The sequence below is a fragment of the Nerophis lumbriciformis genome, linkage group LG03, assembly GCF_033978685.3.
Source record: "Nerophis lumbriciformis linkage group LG03, RoL_Nlum_v2.1, whole genome shotgun sequence".
NCBI lineage: Eukaryota > Metazoa > Chordata > Actinopteri > Syngnathiformes > Syngnathidae > Nerophis > Nerophis lumbriciformis.
This window is the reverse complement of record NC_084550.2, coordinates 47,711,837-47,728,599: the sequence shown is the minus strand read 5'-3', so window position 1 is coordinate 47,728,599 and position 16,763 is coordinate 47,711,837. Positions and strand designations below refer to the sequence as shown.

Sequence of the window (16,763 nt, the reverse complement as noted above, 5' to 3'; positions counted from 1 at the left end):
AAATGTACGTTACAACAAAATATCAGTCTTTTCAAATGTCACCCAATGAAAGCTTTGTTTGTGCACATCAACAACATACACAAATAACACTAACAACGCTAACATGTGTTAAATGTTGTTCGCCTCCTTGAAGTCCTGAATCAAAGTTTAACGTTGAGGGAATTTTGTTGAAATGTCAGGTGTGGGCAAACTACAATTCGCGGTCTATAAGCAACCTGTTAGGAACGATGTACCCAACTTTTCCAAATTAGTTCATCAAAATGCTTTAGTGACAGGATTTGCAATGCTATTTCTAAACTACCATAAGTCTTTAAACTTTTGTGCAGTGGAATATAAATTAGCAATACAAAATCATATTAATGGTGTGTGAAATTACAGGTTCTGTGCTTTCCAATGATTTACTGTACATGTCGTTACGGTATTCCAAGCATCATTACGTTAATCCAAGTATTACGGTAATATAAATGTCATTATGGTAATCCAAGTGTAATTACGTTAATCCAAATATGGCGGCAATTTATGTGTCTTTGCAGTAATCCAAGAGTCATTACCGTGATCCAAGAGGCATTATTATAATCCAAGTATAACGGTAATACAAGTGTCATAATGGTAATCTAAGTATCATTACGGTATTATAAGTATCACAGTAATCCATACGGCATTATGCCAATCCAAGTACTATGGTACTCAGTGTCATTACAGTAATTTAATTGTCATTACAGAAATCCAATAGTCATAATCAAAGTGTCATTATAAACATCTAAATGTCCCAACTGTAAACCAAGAGTCATTACAGAAATCCAAGGGCCACTACGGTAGTCCAAGTGCCATTTTGGTAGTCTAAATGTCCTCACAGTAGGGCTGCAACTAACGATTAATTTGATAATCGACTAATCTGTCGATTATTACTTCGATTAATCGATTGATAAAAGGATAAAAGAGACAAACTACATTTCTATCCTTTCCAGTATTTTATTGGGGGGAAAAACAGCATACTGGCACCATACTTATTGATTATTGTTTCTCAGCTGTTAGTACATGTTGCAGTTTATAAATAAAGGTTTATAAAAAAATTAAAATTAAAAAATAAAATAAATAAAATGAAATAAAATAGAAATTGCCTCTGCGCATGCGCATAGCATAGATCCAACGAATCTGTCTAAATTAATCGCCAACTATTTTTATAATCGATTTTAATCAATTAGTTGTTGCAGCCCTACATCATAGTAATCCAAACATAATGTAATAAAAAACATACTCCAAATGTCATCATGGTAATCCAAAAATCCTTACAGTAATACAAGAATCATTACGGCAATCCAAGTATTTCGGTAAAACCATGTGGTTTTACGGTAATCCAAGACTCATTATTGTAATTGTCGTGTCACTATGACAAAGTGTCATCACGATAATCCTAGTGTCATTACGCCAATCCAAGTATCATTATTGTAATCCAAGAACTAGGGATGTCCGATAATGGCTTTTTTGCCGATATCCGATATTCTGATATTGTCCAACTCTTAATTACCGATACCAACCGATACCGATATATACAGTCGTGGAATTAACACATTATTATGCCTAATTTGGACAACCAGGTATGGTGAAGATAAGGTCCTTTTAAAAAATAAAAAATAAATAAAAATAAGATAAATAAATTAAAAACATTTTCTTGAATAACAAAGAAAGTAAAACAATATAAAAACAGTTACATAGAAACTAGTAATTAATAAAAATGAGTCAAATTAACTGTTAAAGGTTAGTACTATTAGTGGACCAGCAGCACGCACAATCATGTGTGCTTACGGACTGTATCCCTTGCAGACTGTATTGATATATATTGATATATAATGTAAGAACCAGAATATTAATAACAGAAAGAAACAACCCTTTTGTGTGAATGAGTGTAAATGGGGGAGGGTTTTTTTTGGGTTGGTGCACTAATTGTAAGTGTATCTTGTGTTTTTTATATTGATTTAATAATTTATTTATTTTTAAACGATACCGATAAAAAAAACGATACCGATAATTTACGATATTACATTTTAAAGCATTTATCGGCATCTCTACCAAGGACCATTACCATCATCCAAGTGTCACTATGGTACTCCAAGAGTCATGACGGTAATCCAAGAGTCATTACGGTAATCCAAGAGTCATTACGGTAATCCCAGTGTACTCCATTTGTCATTACAGTAATCCAAGAGTCATTACAGTAATCCAAGAGTCATTACGGTAATCCAAGTATCATCATTGTAATCCGAATACCATTACCATCATCACAATGGTACTCCATGTGTCATTACAGTAATCCAAATATTGTAATAATCCAAGTATCACAGTAATCAAGGATAATCCAAGTGTCATTACGGCAATCCAAGTATCATTATTGTAATCCAAGAAACATTACTAGGGGCGTCCGACAATGGCTTTTTGGCCGATATTATCGGACATCTCTACCAAGAACCATTACCATCATCCAAGTGTCATTATGGTACTCCAAGAGTCATGACGGTAATCCAAGTATCATTATTGTAATCCAAGAACCATTACCATCATCCAAGTGTCACAATGGTACTCCAAGAGTGATGACGTAATCCAAGAGTCATTACGGTAATCCCAGTGTACTCCATTTGTCATTACAGTAATCCAAGAGTCAATATTGTAATAATCCAAGTATCACAGTAATCCAAATATTGCAATAATCCAAGTATCACAGTAATCCAAATATTGTAATAATCCAAGTATCACAGTAATCAAGGATAATCCAAGTGTCATTACGGCAATCCAAGTATCATTATTGTAATCCAAGAACCATTACCATCATCCAAGTGTCACTATGGTAATCCAAGAGTCATGACGGTAATCCAAGTGTACTCCAAGTGTCATTGCGGTAATTAAATTGTCATTACGGAAATCCAAGAGTCATAATCAAAGTGTCGTTATAAAAATCTGAATGCCCTTACTGTAAACCAAGAGTCCAAGTGCCATTTTGGTCATCTAAGTGTCATTACAGTAATCCAAATATTGTAATAATCAAAATATTACAGTAATCCAAGCATAATCCAAGTGTCATTACGGTAATCCAAGGTACTGGACAGAAAACGAGGCTATGATACAAAGCAGAGTGTGGGTTTGATGACAGAGGGGCTTGAGTCTGTGTGACCGAGAAGAACTGAGGAGAAGCAAGTTGTGCAAAAAAGTCATGCTCTGTCAGATATATGAGTGTTTTTTACGCCTGTTTTTGTGTGTTTGTTATATTATGGAGGTGTTTTTGTTTGACTGCAAGCATGTGAAGGAGGTAAACAATACAGAGCTACTTCAAGGACAAACATACTCAATTTGCCTACTTCAAAATGTAAATGTTTATTAAAGTTTATTCAGTGAAAAAATAAGCAAAAATTCCATTTTGTTTTTTGAGTTATGTTGTGATACTTCGGTAGAGAACTTCATACATGCAGTAAAACAGTGAAATAACTAGTAGTCTTGAAGAAAAGGGACAAAAGTATACACGCGGTACAGGTACAATATATATATATATATATATATATATATATATATATATATATATATATATATATATATATATATACATATATACATATATATATATATATATATATATATATATATATATATATATATTAATATAATATAATATTTACAAAACCCAAAACCAGTGAAATTGGCACGTTGTGTAAATGGTAAATAAAAACAGAATAAAATGATTTGCAAATCCTTGTCAATTTATATTCAATTGAATAGACTGCAATGACAAGATTTTTAATGTTCGAACTGAGAAACTCAATTTTTTTTCAAATCATTAATTTAGAATTTAATAGCAGCAACACGTTGCAAAAGAGTTGGCACGGGGGCATTTTTACCACTGTGTTACATGGCCTTTCCTTTTAACAACACTCAGTAAACGTTTGGGAACTGAGTAGACCAATGTTTGAAGCTTTTCAAGTGGATCATTTTTCCATTCTTCCTTGATGTACAGCTTAAGTTGTTCAACAGTCCGGGGTCTCTGTTGTCGTATTTTAGGCTTCATAATGCGTCACACATTTTCAATGGGAGACAGGTCTGGACTACAGGCAGGCCAGTCTAGTACCCGCACTCTTTTGCTATGAAGCCACGCTGTTGTAACACGTGCAGAATGTGGCTTGGCATTGTCTTGCTGAAATAAGCAGGGGCGTCCATGAAAAATAATTTGCTTGGATGGCAACATATATTGTTCCAAAACCTGTATGTACCTTTCAGCATTAATGGTGCCTTCACAGATGTGTAAATTACCCATGCCTTGGGCACTAATACACCCCCATACCATCACAGATGCTGGCTTTTCAACTTTGCACCTATAACAGTCTGGATGGTTCTTTTCCTCTTTGGTCAAGAGGATACAACGTCCACAGTTTCCCCAAAAAAATTGGAATGTGGACTCGTCAGACCACAGAACACTTTTCCACTTTGCATCTTTGCGGCGTTTCTGGGTGTTGTTGATAAATGGCTTTCGCTTTGCATAGTAGAGTTTTAACTTGCACTTACAGATGTAGCGACAAACTGTAGTTACTCTCAGTGGTTTTCTGAAGTGTTCCTGAGCCCATGTGGTGATATCCTTTACACACTGATGTCGCTTTTTGATGCAGTACCGCCTGAGGGACCGAAGGTCTGTAATATCGCTTACGTGCAGTGATTTCTCCAGATTCTCTGAACCTTTTGATGATATTATGAACCGTAGATGGTGAAATCCCTAAATTCCTTGCAATAGCTGCTTGAGAAATGTTGTTCTTAAACTGTTGGACAATTTGCTCACACATTTATTCACAAAGTGGCGACCCTCGCCCCATCCTTGTTTGTGAATGACTGAGCATTTCATGGAAGCTGCTTTTATACCCAATCATGGCACCCACCTGTTCCCAATTAGCCTGTTCACCTGAGGGATGTTCCAAATAAGTGTTTGATGAGCATTCCTCAACTTTCTCAGTCTTTTTTGCCACTTGTGCCAGCTTTTTTGAAACATGTTGCAGGCATCAAATTCCGAATGAGCTAATATTTTCAAAAAATAACACAGTTTCTCAGTTGGAACATTAAATATCTTGTCTTTGCAGTCTATTCAATTGAATATAAGTTGAAAAGGATTTGCAAATCATTGTATTTCCCATTTACACAACGTGCCAACTTAAACTGGTTTTGGGTTTTGTAATGTATTCATATATTTACTTACAATGATTGAAGCTGCGAGTCAAAGTTTGCCCACATCTGCTTCACAACAGACTAAAGAATTTGAATGTGCAAAACACTTCAAGGTTGTTTGAAGTAGCAGATTTATTTCTTCTTCTGTCTTTTAATACAATTCTTCTCTGACTTCTTCTCTTCTCTAATTCAGGGCAGAGTTGTTGAGTGAAACTAGTTTTCCTGACTGATCAGCTTTTTATCAAGATTTTCCAAGTGTCCAACTACTGACTCTTCTTTCCCTGTTTTCTCACACACATGTCTAAATAAGCACGCCATTTATTTATTCACCATTGATTATGGAATCTCAGACATCTTGACCAGTTACGTCCTGATTTTTGATATCATACGCTCCTTTGAGGAATGAGTCTTTCAAGTAAGAAGCACATTGTACTGATTAAAAATCTAATACTGTATTGAAACTTTGTCTTGTTCTTTTCCTTCAACTCTGCTTTAATATGTTCAAGAAATAGGAAAGGTATTATTCAAACATGATTCATATGTGACGTGTTTGCTGTAAAACAGTTGCCATCGTGGTAAACATTCGGTAACACTTTAGTATGGGGAACATATTGTAAGTAACAAAGACTTAAATATGAGTTATTTGGACACTAGGGGAACATATTGTAAGTAACAAAGACTTAATTTAGAGTTATTTGGCTAGGTTTAAGTTTAGGGTTAAGGTTAGGATTAGAGGGTTAGGGTTAGGGTTAGGGTTAGGGTTAGAGTTGTTGTACAATAAGGCCATGCAAAATAAGGCATTAATAAGTACTTAATGACTAATTAAGAGCCAATATGTTACTAATTTGCATGTTAATAAGCAACTAATTAATGGTAAATATGTTCCCCATACTAAAGTGTTACCAAACAATCTTGTGTACTACAAATATATTCTGAATATATGTAAAATTATTGAAATAGTGTCAATAAGAAATGTTATTTACTTTTCTTATCCTTTTTTGATGGGCTTCTCCTGTTACATTTCGCAACCGATTCATTTCCATCAAAGACCAAAATGTTCAGTTCCCTCGGGACACATGGACTATCTCTCCACATTTTCCTACAAAATGACCACTTTTTCTGAAAATCCACACCATTTTCCACATTTTGAAAATGAATGGACCTTTTTCTTTAAGGTACTTACACTAAGCCCTTTCAGGAGGAAGACATTAGCTTATGCTTAGGCAATTGGTTTCATTTGATGACAAAATGTTTTCGATTCAATTTGATGATTCAGTTTGTATCTGTTGAAAATATTCTGCAGTCATTATAATTACCCTATTTTCCGGACTATAAGGCACACTTAAAATCCTTTTTTCCCCCCTCAAAACACGACAGTGCGCCTTATAACTCGGTCCGCCTAATGTACGGAATAATTCTGGTTTTGCTTCCCGACCTCGAAGCAATTTTATTTGGTAATAAGTGTGACCAGTAGATGGCAGTCAAACATAAGAGATATGTGTAGACTGCAATATGATGGCAATATGACTCAAGTAAACAACACCAACATATGTTCCATTGAAAGTGTAGAACGTTACACACGGCGCTCAAAAATCTATCAAAATGTTTTAGTAGGACTTTGGTAAACTATGACGCCGCACCGCTTGATGGATTGTACTGTGCTTCAACATAGGAGTATTATTATGGGGTGTGTATAAGGTAAGACATATTATCTGCCGTTTTGTTTCACAATATTATGCAAAAGCAACTGTTCTTACCTTCTGGTACCTGCTGATCTGTATTTGGGATCTGCATGAGTCCTGGAAATTTGCGCGCGTCCACTTTTGTAGTCGGTGGCGACATCGTAGTCAATAATCTCCTTTTTCTCTATCTTCTTGTTATGGGACATTTATCCTCCGCTGTTGCCATTTCTAATATAAAGTAGTGTAAAGTTCTTACTGTCATGTCTGTGTAATCATGTTTTGTGTTAAGTCATGTTTTTGTTTAGTTATAGGACTCTTTAGTTTCTGTCTTTTCACTCGCTTGTCTTGTTTCCATGATTACCCCATTAGTTTCACCTGTTCCACGTTTGGACTCATTGTGCACTCTTGTTTGTCACCATAGCAACCATTAGTTTTCACCTGTCACGTCACGCACCTGTTTCACGTTTTGAGTCACGCACCTGCTTTCACTAATCATGTCCATAATATTTAAGTTCATTCATTTTCTGTTGTTCGTCCTGACGACCTCACACCACATTTATGCTCTGTCCATTTTTTCATGTCCATGTTCACGCTGCTCCTTTTTTGTCCATGCCAAGTAAGTTTTCTTTATTCAAGCCATAGTTTGCAAGTTTTGTTTAATTGTTCATAGTTTATTCTCCGCCACTGTGCGCGCTTTTTGTTTGATCTTTTTTTTGTATTTATAGTTAATAAATAAATCATGTACCTTCATTCCCGTCTCGCCCGCGCCAACTTTCCGTTGCATCCCGGAAAAGCAAACTCACAAGATCAAGACTTGACACTTACTTATGTTTGTCAGTAAACTTGCCATGAAAACGCTAAAACATACCGGTGTAGTGAGTTTACATTATTCACCCAAGGATTGTTTTTCACGGGACACATTTCCAGCCTTCTTGTTGTTTCTGGATGAGAAGATGCTGCTCTGTTATTGATTGAAGTAAAGTGTGAATGTCATTAAAACAGTTAGCTCCATCTTTTGACACTTCTTCCACCCCTGTCCTTGCACGCTACACCGCTACAACAAAGATGACGGGGAGAAGACGCTGTCGAAGGTGAGCCACATAAATAAGACCGCCCACAAAACGGTGCATCCGGAAGCGACTGTCAGAAAGCGGCTTGAAGATGATCTGTAAAACATCATCTATGCAACATTTTGACCAAAGAACCACCATTACATGTTATGTAGACCACAAGGAAGTATTTTACATTTAGAAAAAAATAATTATAATATGACTCCTTTAATGCGCCCTATAATCCGGTGCGCCTTATATATGAAAAAAGATCAAAAATAGACCATTCATCGGCGGTGCGCCCTATGGTCCGGAAAATAGGGGTATAATAATTTTTTAATAAATTTTTTTTTTTTACAATTGGTGCTGTTTTTTCTGGCCTGATCACCGGTGCCCCAAAATTTCTGTGCAAGTGCCTGGTTGAGGGTCTCCAGTTTGGGAGCCTGAGACTTTCTTCTCTGCTGTTTGCAGATGATGTGGTCCTGAAGGCCTCATCAAGCTGTGACTTTCAGCGTTGACTCGGGCCGACCTGAATGTGAAGATTCTGGGATTCCGGTTCGAGTTCCTGGTTTTGATTCCGGTTCCAAACGATCCTTAATTCTTATTTTTTTAAGAGGCAGGGATTTACGATTAATTTCTCCCTGGGATATTTTCAAGCAACATGAATATCAATTCTTAAATAAATGTTTATTTCCATAGGACGGGGGTGGTCAGCAACCCGCGGCTCTTTATTGCCGCCCTAGTGGCTCCCTGGAGCATTTGTAAAAAAAAGGATTAACAATGGAAAAAGATTGGGGAATTTTTTTATTTTTTTTTAGTATGTTTTTTGTTTGAGGACAAACATGACACAAACCTTCCCAGTTGTTAGAAAGCCCACTGTTCAATATCTTTGTGTGTATGCTTCACTGATGAGACTATTTGGTGAACATCGTTTTGTCCTACTAATTTTGGTGGTTCTTTAACTCACCATAGTGTGGACTGTGACGCAACAGTTTGTTTGCATGTAAAATCTTCCACTCTTTCTTTGTCTCGTTTTGTCCACCAAAAGTGTTATGCTCTGTGTGAATGCACAAAGGTGCGCTTTGTTGATGTTATTGACTTGTTGGAGTGCTAATCAGGCATATTTGGTCAGTGCATAACTGCAGGCTAATTTATGCTAACATGCTAATTATGCTAGCTTTATGTACATATTGCATCATTATGCATCATTTGTAGGTATATTTGAGCTCATTTAATATCCTTTACTTTCATCTTCTTAGTATATAATTTAGATTTGCATGTTTTATGACACATTATCTGTATGTAACATTGGCTGCATTTCAGATAGTTGTTTGTGTGCCATGTTGTTCCAGACCACAGCAAACATTACCAAGCTTGCCAAAGATTGTAATAAATCTATTAGAAGAAGACAGCCTGCCGTTTCCTTTAACTTGGACACAAACCTCTATATCTTTGGCCATTAAAAGCCAGTAATTTCCAGGAGTTATCTCACCTTCTGAGTCGCCTCTGATTTACTAAAGGTTTCTAATGTTGTAAAAATGTATAGAATAAATATTACATTTCATCATTTCTGTAGACGAAGATTTGCGTCAGCCTGCAACACATAGTCATTTTGATAGTAGGCAACTTACATCATGTGTTGTCATTATAAAACTTATAAAAGTCTTTCCATTTTTTGAGGCTCCAAACAGGTTACTTTTTTGTATTTCTGGTCCAATATAGCTCTTTCAACATTTTGGGTTGCCGACCCCCGTGCTAGCCTGACGTTGACATTCTACCTATGATTTTGCAACAATATTTGCAATAAATGTTACTGCCATAATTATTAGATTAAATTAAACTCCAGAACCCTCACCGTCTCTTCAATTTCCATTGTTTGCTAGTGACGTTGTGGGGCATCCATCCTGTGCTGTTGCCATTTCTAATAAAATGTACCGTACAGTTCTAACTTATAGCTGTCGGTTGGCTCGCAATGGAAGCGCTAAAAACTACCCAATGACAGGAAGAACATGCTGTCGAAGTGGGGGCACGTAAGACCACCCACAAAATGGCCCATTCTGAAGAGAAGAGAATTCTGCTGTAAAACATAATCAATGCAACATTTTGACCAAAGAACCACCATTACATGTTATGTAGACCAGTGTTTTTCAACCAATGTGCCGCGGCACACTAGTGTGCTGTGAGATACAGTCTGGTGTGCCGTGGGAGATAGGTCTAATTTCACCTATTTGGGTTCAAAATATTTTTTGCAAACCAGTAATTATAGTCTGCAAATGATGTGTTGTTGTTGAGTGTCGGTGCTGTCTAGAGCACGGCAGAGTAACCGTGTAATACTCTTCCATGTCAGTAGGTGGCAGCAGGTAACTAATTGCTTTGTAGATGTCGGAAACAGCGGGAGGCAGAGTGCAGGTAAAAATGTGTCTAAAAAAGAAGGTAAGTGACCTTAAGAAAAGGCATTGAAGCTTGGGGAAGGCTATGCAGAACGAAACTACAAATGAACTGGCTACAAAGTAAACAAAAACAGAATGCTGGACGACAGCAAAGACTTACTGTGGAGCAAAGACGGCGTCCACAAAGTACATCCGAACATGATCAACAATGTCCCCGCAAAGAAGGATAAAAACAACTGAAATATTATTGATCGCTAAAACAAAGTAGATGCGGGAAATATCGCTCAAAGGAAGACATGAAACTGCAACAGGAAAATACCAAAAAAAGAGAAAAAGCCAGCAAAATAGGAGCACAAGACAATAACTAAAACACTACACACAGGAAAACAGCAATAAACTCAAAAAAAGTCACGGCGTGATGTGACAGGTCGTGACAGTACACCTACTTTGAGACAAGAGCTATTGTGATGCATGCTTGGTTATGGTTTAAAGTCATAGTCAATGCCTTTTTACTGTCAACTGTGTTTAGTTTTTTATTGATTTCTGCTGGTGGTGTGCCTTCGGATTTTTTCCACGCAAAAAAATGTGCATTGGCTCAAAAAAAGGTTGAAAAACACTGCTCTACATATATCGAAAATGAAATTAAATAAAAATGTAGCTAACTGTGGTTGTGGCGTACGTTAAGCTACACCTATCACCCACTCAGTGGCCTAGTGGTTAGAGTGTTCGCCCTGAGATAGGTTGTGAGTTCAAATCCCGGCCGAGTCATACCAAAGACTCTAAAAATGGGACCCATTACCTCCCTGCTTGGCACTCAGCATCAAGGGTTGGAATTGGGGGTTAAATCACCAAAAATGATTCCCGGGCGTGACCACCGCTGCTGCCCACTGCTCCCCTCACCTCCCAGGGGGTGATCAAGGGTGATGGGTCAAATGCAGAGGACAAATTTGTGTGACAATTATTGGTACCGTATTTTTCGGAGTATAAGTCGCACCCGAGTATAAGTTGCACCTGCCGAAAATGCATAATAAAGAAGGAAAAAAACATATATAAGTCGCACTGAAGTATAAGTCGCATTTTTTGGGGAAATTCATTTGATAAAACCCAACACCAAGAATAGACATTTGAAAGGCAATTTAAAATAAATAAAGAATAGTGAACAACAGGCTGAATAAGTGTACGTTATATGAGGCATAAATAACCAACTGAGAACGTGCCTGGTATGTTAATGTAACATATTATGGTAAGAGTCATTCAAATAACTATAACATATAGAACATGCTATACGTTTACCAAACAATCTGTCACTCCTAATCGCTAAATCCCATGAAATCTTATACGTCTGGTCTCTTACGTGAATGAGCTAAATAATATTATTTGATATTTTACGGTAATGTGTTAATAATTTCACACCTGAGTATAAGTCGCACCCCCGGCCAAACTATGAAAAAACTGCGACTTATAGTCCGAAAATTACGGTACTTTAACTTTAACTTCAATCAATCAATCAATCTTTATTTATATAGCCCTAAATCACAAGTGTCTCAAAGGGCTGCACAAGCCACAACGACATCCTCGGTACAAAGCCCACATAACTTAACTTTAACCCCTAACAGACACATGGCAAATTTAACCAAAGATCTTTTTAGTGTACAAAAATGTGTAACAAGATTCATTACAAAGTACATTTTTTGGGGCTGAAATGAAGTGTGGTTAAAAGGGGTCAATTTAAAATTGAGACGTCGGTGTTGAATCAGAGTTGCAAGTGAAACTTTGCAGTATTTTTGTATTGCACTGATTTATTCTAGGTCAGTGGTTCTTAACCTGGGTTTGATCGAACCCTAGGGGTTCGGTGAGTCGGCCTCAGGGGTTCGGCGGAGGTCAAAACACACCCGACTCATCGTGTAAATACAAACTTCTCCCTATCGGCGTATTACGGCTACGGCAACAGCTGACTGGTTTGCAGGTGTGTAATTTGTTGTGAGTTTATGCACTGTGTTGGTTTTGTTGTTTGAACAAGGTGATGTTCATGCACGGTTCATTTTGTGCACCAGTAAAAAAACATGGTAACACTTTAGTATGGGGAACATATTCACCATTAATTAGTTGCTTATTAAAATGCAAATCAGTAACATATTGGCTTTTAACTAGTCATTATTAAGTACTTATTAATGCCTTATTCGGCAAGGCCTTATTATAACCCTAACCCTCTAACCCTGGCCCTAACCCTCTAAACCTAACCCTAACCAAATAACTCTAAATTAAGTCTTTGTTACTTAGAATATGTTCCCCTAGTGTCCAAAAAACTCTAAATTAAGTCTTTGTTACTTAGAATATGTTCCCCATACTAAAGTGTTACCAAAAACATATAAGTTTATCTTGAATTTGAAAATGTTTTATTTTTTTATTTTTCACTAAAGAAGGGTTCGGTGAATGCACATATGGTGGGGTTCGGTACCTCCAAGGTTAAGAACCACTGATATAGAACATGCTATACGTTTACCAAACAATCTGTCACTCCTGATCGCTAAATCCCATGAAATCTTATACGTCTAGTCTCTTACGTGAATGAGCTAAATAATATTATTTGATATTTTACGGTAATGTGTTAATCATTTCACACATAAGTCGCTCCTGAGTATAAGTCGTACCCCCGGCCAAACTATGAAGAAAAACTGCGACTTATAGTCCGAAAAATACGGTACTTTAACTTTAACTTTAACTTAACTTTAACCTCTAACAGACACATGGCAAATTTAACCAAAGATCTTTTTAGTGTACGAAAATGTGTAACAAGATTCATTATAAAGTACATTTTTTGGGGCTGAAATGAAGTGTGGTTAAAAGGGGTCAATTTAAAATTGAGACGTCGGTGTTGAATCAGAGTTGCAATTGTCGGAGGCAGATATTTACATATATCCGTATTTAAGTGTTACTTCTTTATTTTCATAATCATATTACAAAACAGCTAGTGTTTTTCTTCCAATTGTGGTCTTTTGGTTGTCTGCAAATACTTTGTGCTAACCTTGACTATGGAATGTAAGGAGGAAAGATAATCCTTCTCCTTATCTCTTCTTGTGTCCAGATGCGGAGGACAATGGGCATGTGTTTGGGCTGGAAAGACAAGACAGCGAGGGTGGAAGGGAGAGAGACTTGATAGAATAGAAGGTTTCCATATTTTAGATCAGACCATCTTAGCTGCGCGATTGAATGTTCTATGCTGGACTGGTCTCATTATATTTCCAAAGCTTTGGGGATAAAATTACAAAATACCTATTCTGTCTCTGGTGGTTCTTCTACTCAGCTTTCAGTGTCGTAAAGAGCTTGGGAGCGACCAGAAACTTGAATTCCCTGGGAGGAACAACTGGTCCAAACGCAACACAAGTGAAACTTTGGCAAGGCAAGGCAAGGCAACTTTATTTGTATAGCACTTTTCATACACAAGGCAGACTCAAAGTGCTTCACAGACAACAAAGTGAAATGAAAGAAAATAAAAGCAAAATTAAAATGCAGACAATAAAAATAAAAACAGTGTGGACGTTAAAAGTTAAAAGATTAAAAGATTTAGCTGAAAGCTAAGGTGAACATAAAAGTTTTCAGTCTAGTTTTAAAAGTAGTCAGAGTTGGGGAAAGTCTGACATCTTCAGGAAGTTTATTCCAGCTATTTGTTGCATAGTGACTGAATGATGCTCTCCCTTGATTTGAGTTTACTCTGGGAACCGCTAACAGATTGGTCTCAGAAGATCTTAGTGATCTAGAGGGCTTATATAGTGGGAGCATATCAGTGATATACTTCGGCCCTAGACCATGTAGTGATTTATATGTGAGCAGGAGGATTTGGAAATCAATTCTCTGATGTACAGGGAGCCAATGTAAGGATTTAAGAATTGGTGTAGTGTGCTCACATTTTTCGGTCTTTGTTAGAACTCTAGCAGCAGCGTTCTGAACAAGCTGTAGCTGCCTGACAGTTTTTTTGGGAAGACCATTACAATAGTCTAGCCTACTGGTAATAAAGGCATGTACAAGTTTTTCTAAGTCTTGAGCTGACATGAGCCCTCTAAGTCTTGTTACATTTTTGAGGTGATAGTAGGCCGATTTTGTTACTGATTTGATGTGACTGTCGAAATGTAAATCAGAATCTAAAATAACCCCAAGATTTTTGGCTTTATTTGAGGTTTTCAGGGACAGTGATTGAAGGTGTTGGATGACTTTAAACCAGGGGGTAGGGAACCTATGGCTCTCGAGCCAGTTGTGGCTCTTTTGATTACTGCATCTGGCTCTCAGATAAGTAATTAATAAGTCCGCTGGTAGTCACAGTGTTAAAAATAACGTTCAAAATATAAAACACTCTCATGCATTTTAATCCGTCCATCCTGTTCAAGAAGTCGCATTAATGGTAAGAAGTATTTTATTTATTATCGGTTAGCTTCACAATAACAATGTTATTAAAAATAATAAGAGACTTATTAGACTCTAAAAATGGTGGTGTTACTTAAAATCGCATGCATTTAGTTGTATACAGTGTTAACTCTCTCGTTTGAGTCACACATTAAGAGTGTTACTAAAACGGCCTTCTTTCATCTCCGTAATATCGCTAAAATTCGTTCTGTTTTATTCACTAGCGACACTGAGATCATTATTCATGCGTTCGTTACGTCTCGTCTCGACTACTGTAACGTATTATTTTCGGGTCTCCCTATGTCTAGCATTAAAAGATTACAGTTGGTACAAAATGCGGCTGCTAGACTTTTGACTAGAACAAGAAAGTTTGATCATATTATTATTAAGATGTGACTTTAAGGTTTTACTACTTACGTATAAAATACTACACGGTCTAGCTCCAGCTTATCTTGTCGATTGTATTGTACCATATGTCCCGGGAAGAAATCTATGTTCAAAGAACTCCGGCTTATTAGTGATTCCCAGAGCCCAAAAAAAGTCTGCGGGCTATAGAGCGTTTTCTATTCGGGCTCCAGTACGATGGAATGCCCTCTCGGTAACAATTAGAGATGCTTCCTCAGTAGAAGCATTTAAGTCCCATCTTAAAACTCATTTGTATACTCTAGCCTTTAAATAGACCCCCCTTTTTTAGACCAGTTGATCTGCCGTTTCTTTTCTTTTCTCCTCTGCTCCCCTCTCCCTTGTGGAGGGGGAGACACACAGGTCCGATGGCCATGGATGAAGTGCTAGCTGTCCAGAGTCGGGACCTGGGGTGGACCACTCGCCTGTGCATCGGTTGGGAACATCTCTGCGCTGCTGACCCGTCTCCGCTCGGGATGGTTTCCTCCTGGCCCCACTATGGACTGGACTCTTACTATTATGTTGGATCCACTATGGACTGGATTCTCACAATATTATGTCAGACCCACTCGACATCAGTGACGTGCGGTGAGGTTCATGGCTGGTGAGGCACTAACTTCATCACAGTCAGATTTACAAACATATGAACCCTAAAGAGTATCTTATTCACCATTTGATTGGCAGCAGTTAACGGGTTATGTTTAAAAGCTCATACCAGCATTCTTCCCTGCTTGGCACTCAGCATCAAGGGTTGGAATTGGGAGTTAAATCACCAAAAAGTATTCCCGGGCGCGGCGCCGCTGCTGCCCACTGCTCCTCTCACATCCCAGGGGGTGATCAAGGGATGGGTCAAATGCAGAGAACGAATTTCACCACACCTAGTGTGTGTGTGTGACAATCATTGGTACTTTAACTTAACTTTAACTTTACACATACAAAGTGTAGCACACAAAAAAGCACATTTAATAAAAAAAAAACGTTATTATGGTCTTACCTTTATGTAATATATTGGGTTGGAGGCAATAACCAGGCGAGGTGATGAAGTACGTCTCTTTACTGTAGACTTCAGAACAGACTCAACACACTTGACGTCAGGTGTGCAACACCACATAAATCGTTGGCCAACCAAAAAGTAACCACAGTACGCTATAGCCAACATTAACCAGGAGATGGCAACAGACAAACATAGATCACTCTATTACATTCCTCCCCTTTTAGAAATGTAGAAGTTACTCAATAGAAATAAACAACCCAACCAAAAAATGCAGCAGCTCAATAAGAAGCCAAAAAGTGCAAAAACAATAATGTTCATGTTGGAGGAGTTGTGAATGAATGAAATATGAAATCCGTGCTGCAGTCTGCAGGTGTACCTAATGTTGTGTCCCTGTAGTCGTTCACGGCTCCTCCGGCGCGAGCATTGTTGTTTTTGCACTTTTTGGCTTCTTGTTAAGTGACTTTTTTTGGGTGTATTCGGTCTTGTACGTGGAGGGTTTGGGTGTGGGCTTTGGTTGGTGTGGCGCTCCCGTCGGGGTGTGCATTCTACGGCGGGAGTGCATTCTCTACCACCAGGAGGCGGGATTACTGCGAGCCTCACACAGTGCGTCTTCGCAGCAGTTTTATGATTGCTCAGCACAAGAAATACGTTACAC

The 16,763-nt window shown here is 37.7% G+C and overlaps 1 protein-coding gene across 2 annotated transcripts in view; it reads left to right on the top strand.

The window, feature by feature from the left end:
* The window catches only part of cldn19 (claudin 19), a 33,247-nt gene extending 23,911 nt beyond the window's left edge, over positions 1–9,336 (top strand). The window contains exon 5 of one of the 2 annotated variants that reach the window (XM_061938145.2): positions 8,396–9,336. In XM_061938145.2, the coding sequence (XP_061794129.1) occupies positions 8,396–8,399 (4 nt within the window). In that variant the 3' untranslated portion in view covers positions 8,400–9,336. Of the gene's footprint in view, positions 1–5,386; positions 5,649–8,395 lie in introns of those variants that run through there. The other variant, XM_061938136.2, reaches the window with a different exon arrangement.
* The last annotated feature ends 7,427 nt before the right edge of the window (positions 9,337–16,763 follow it).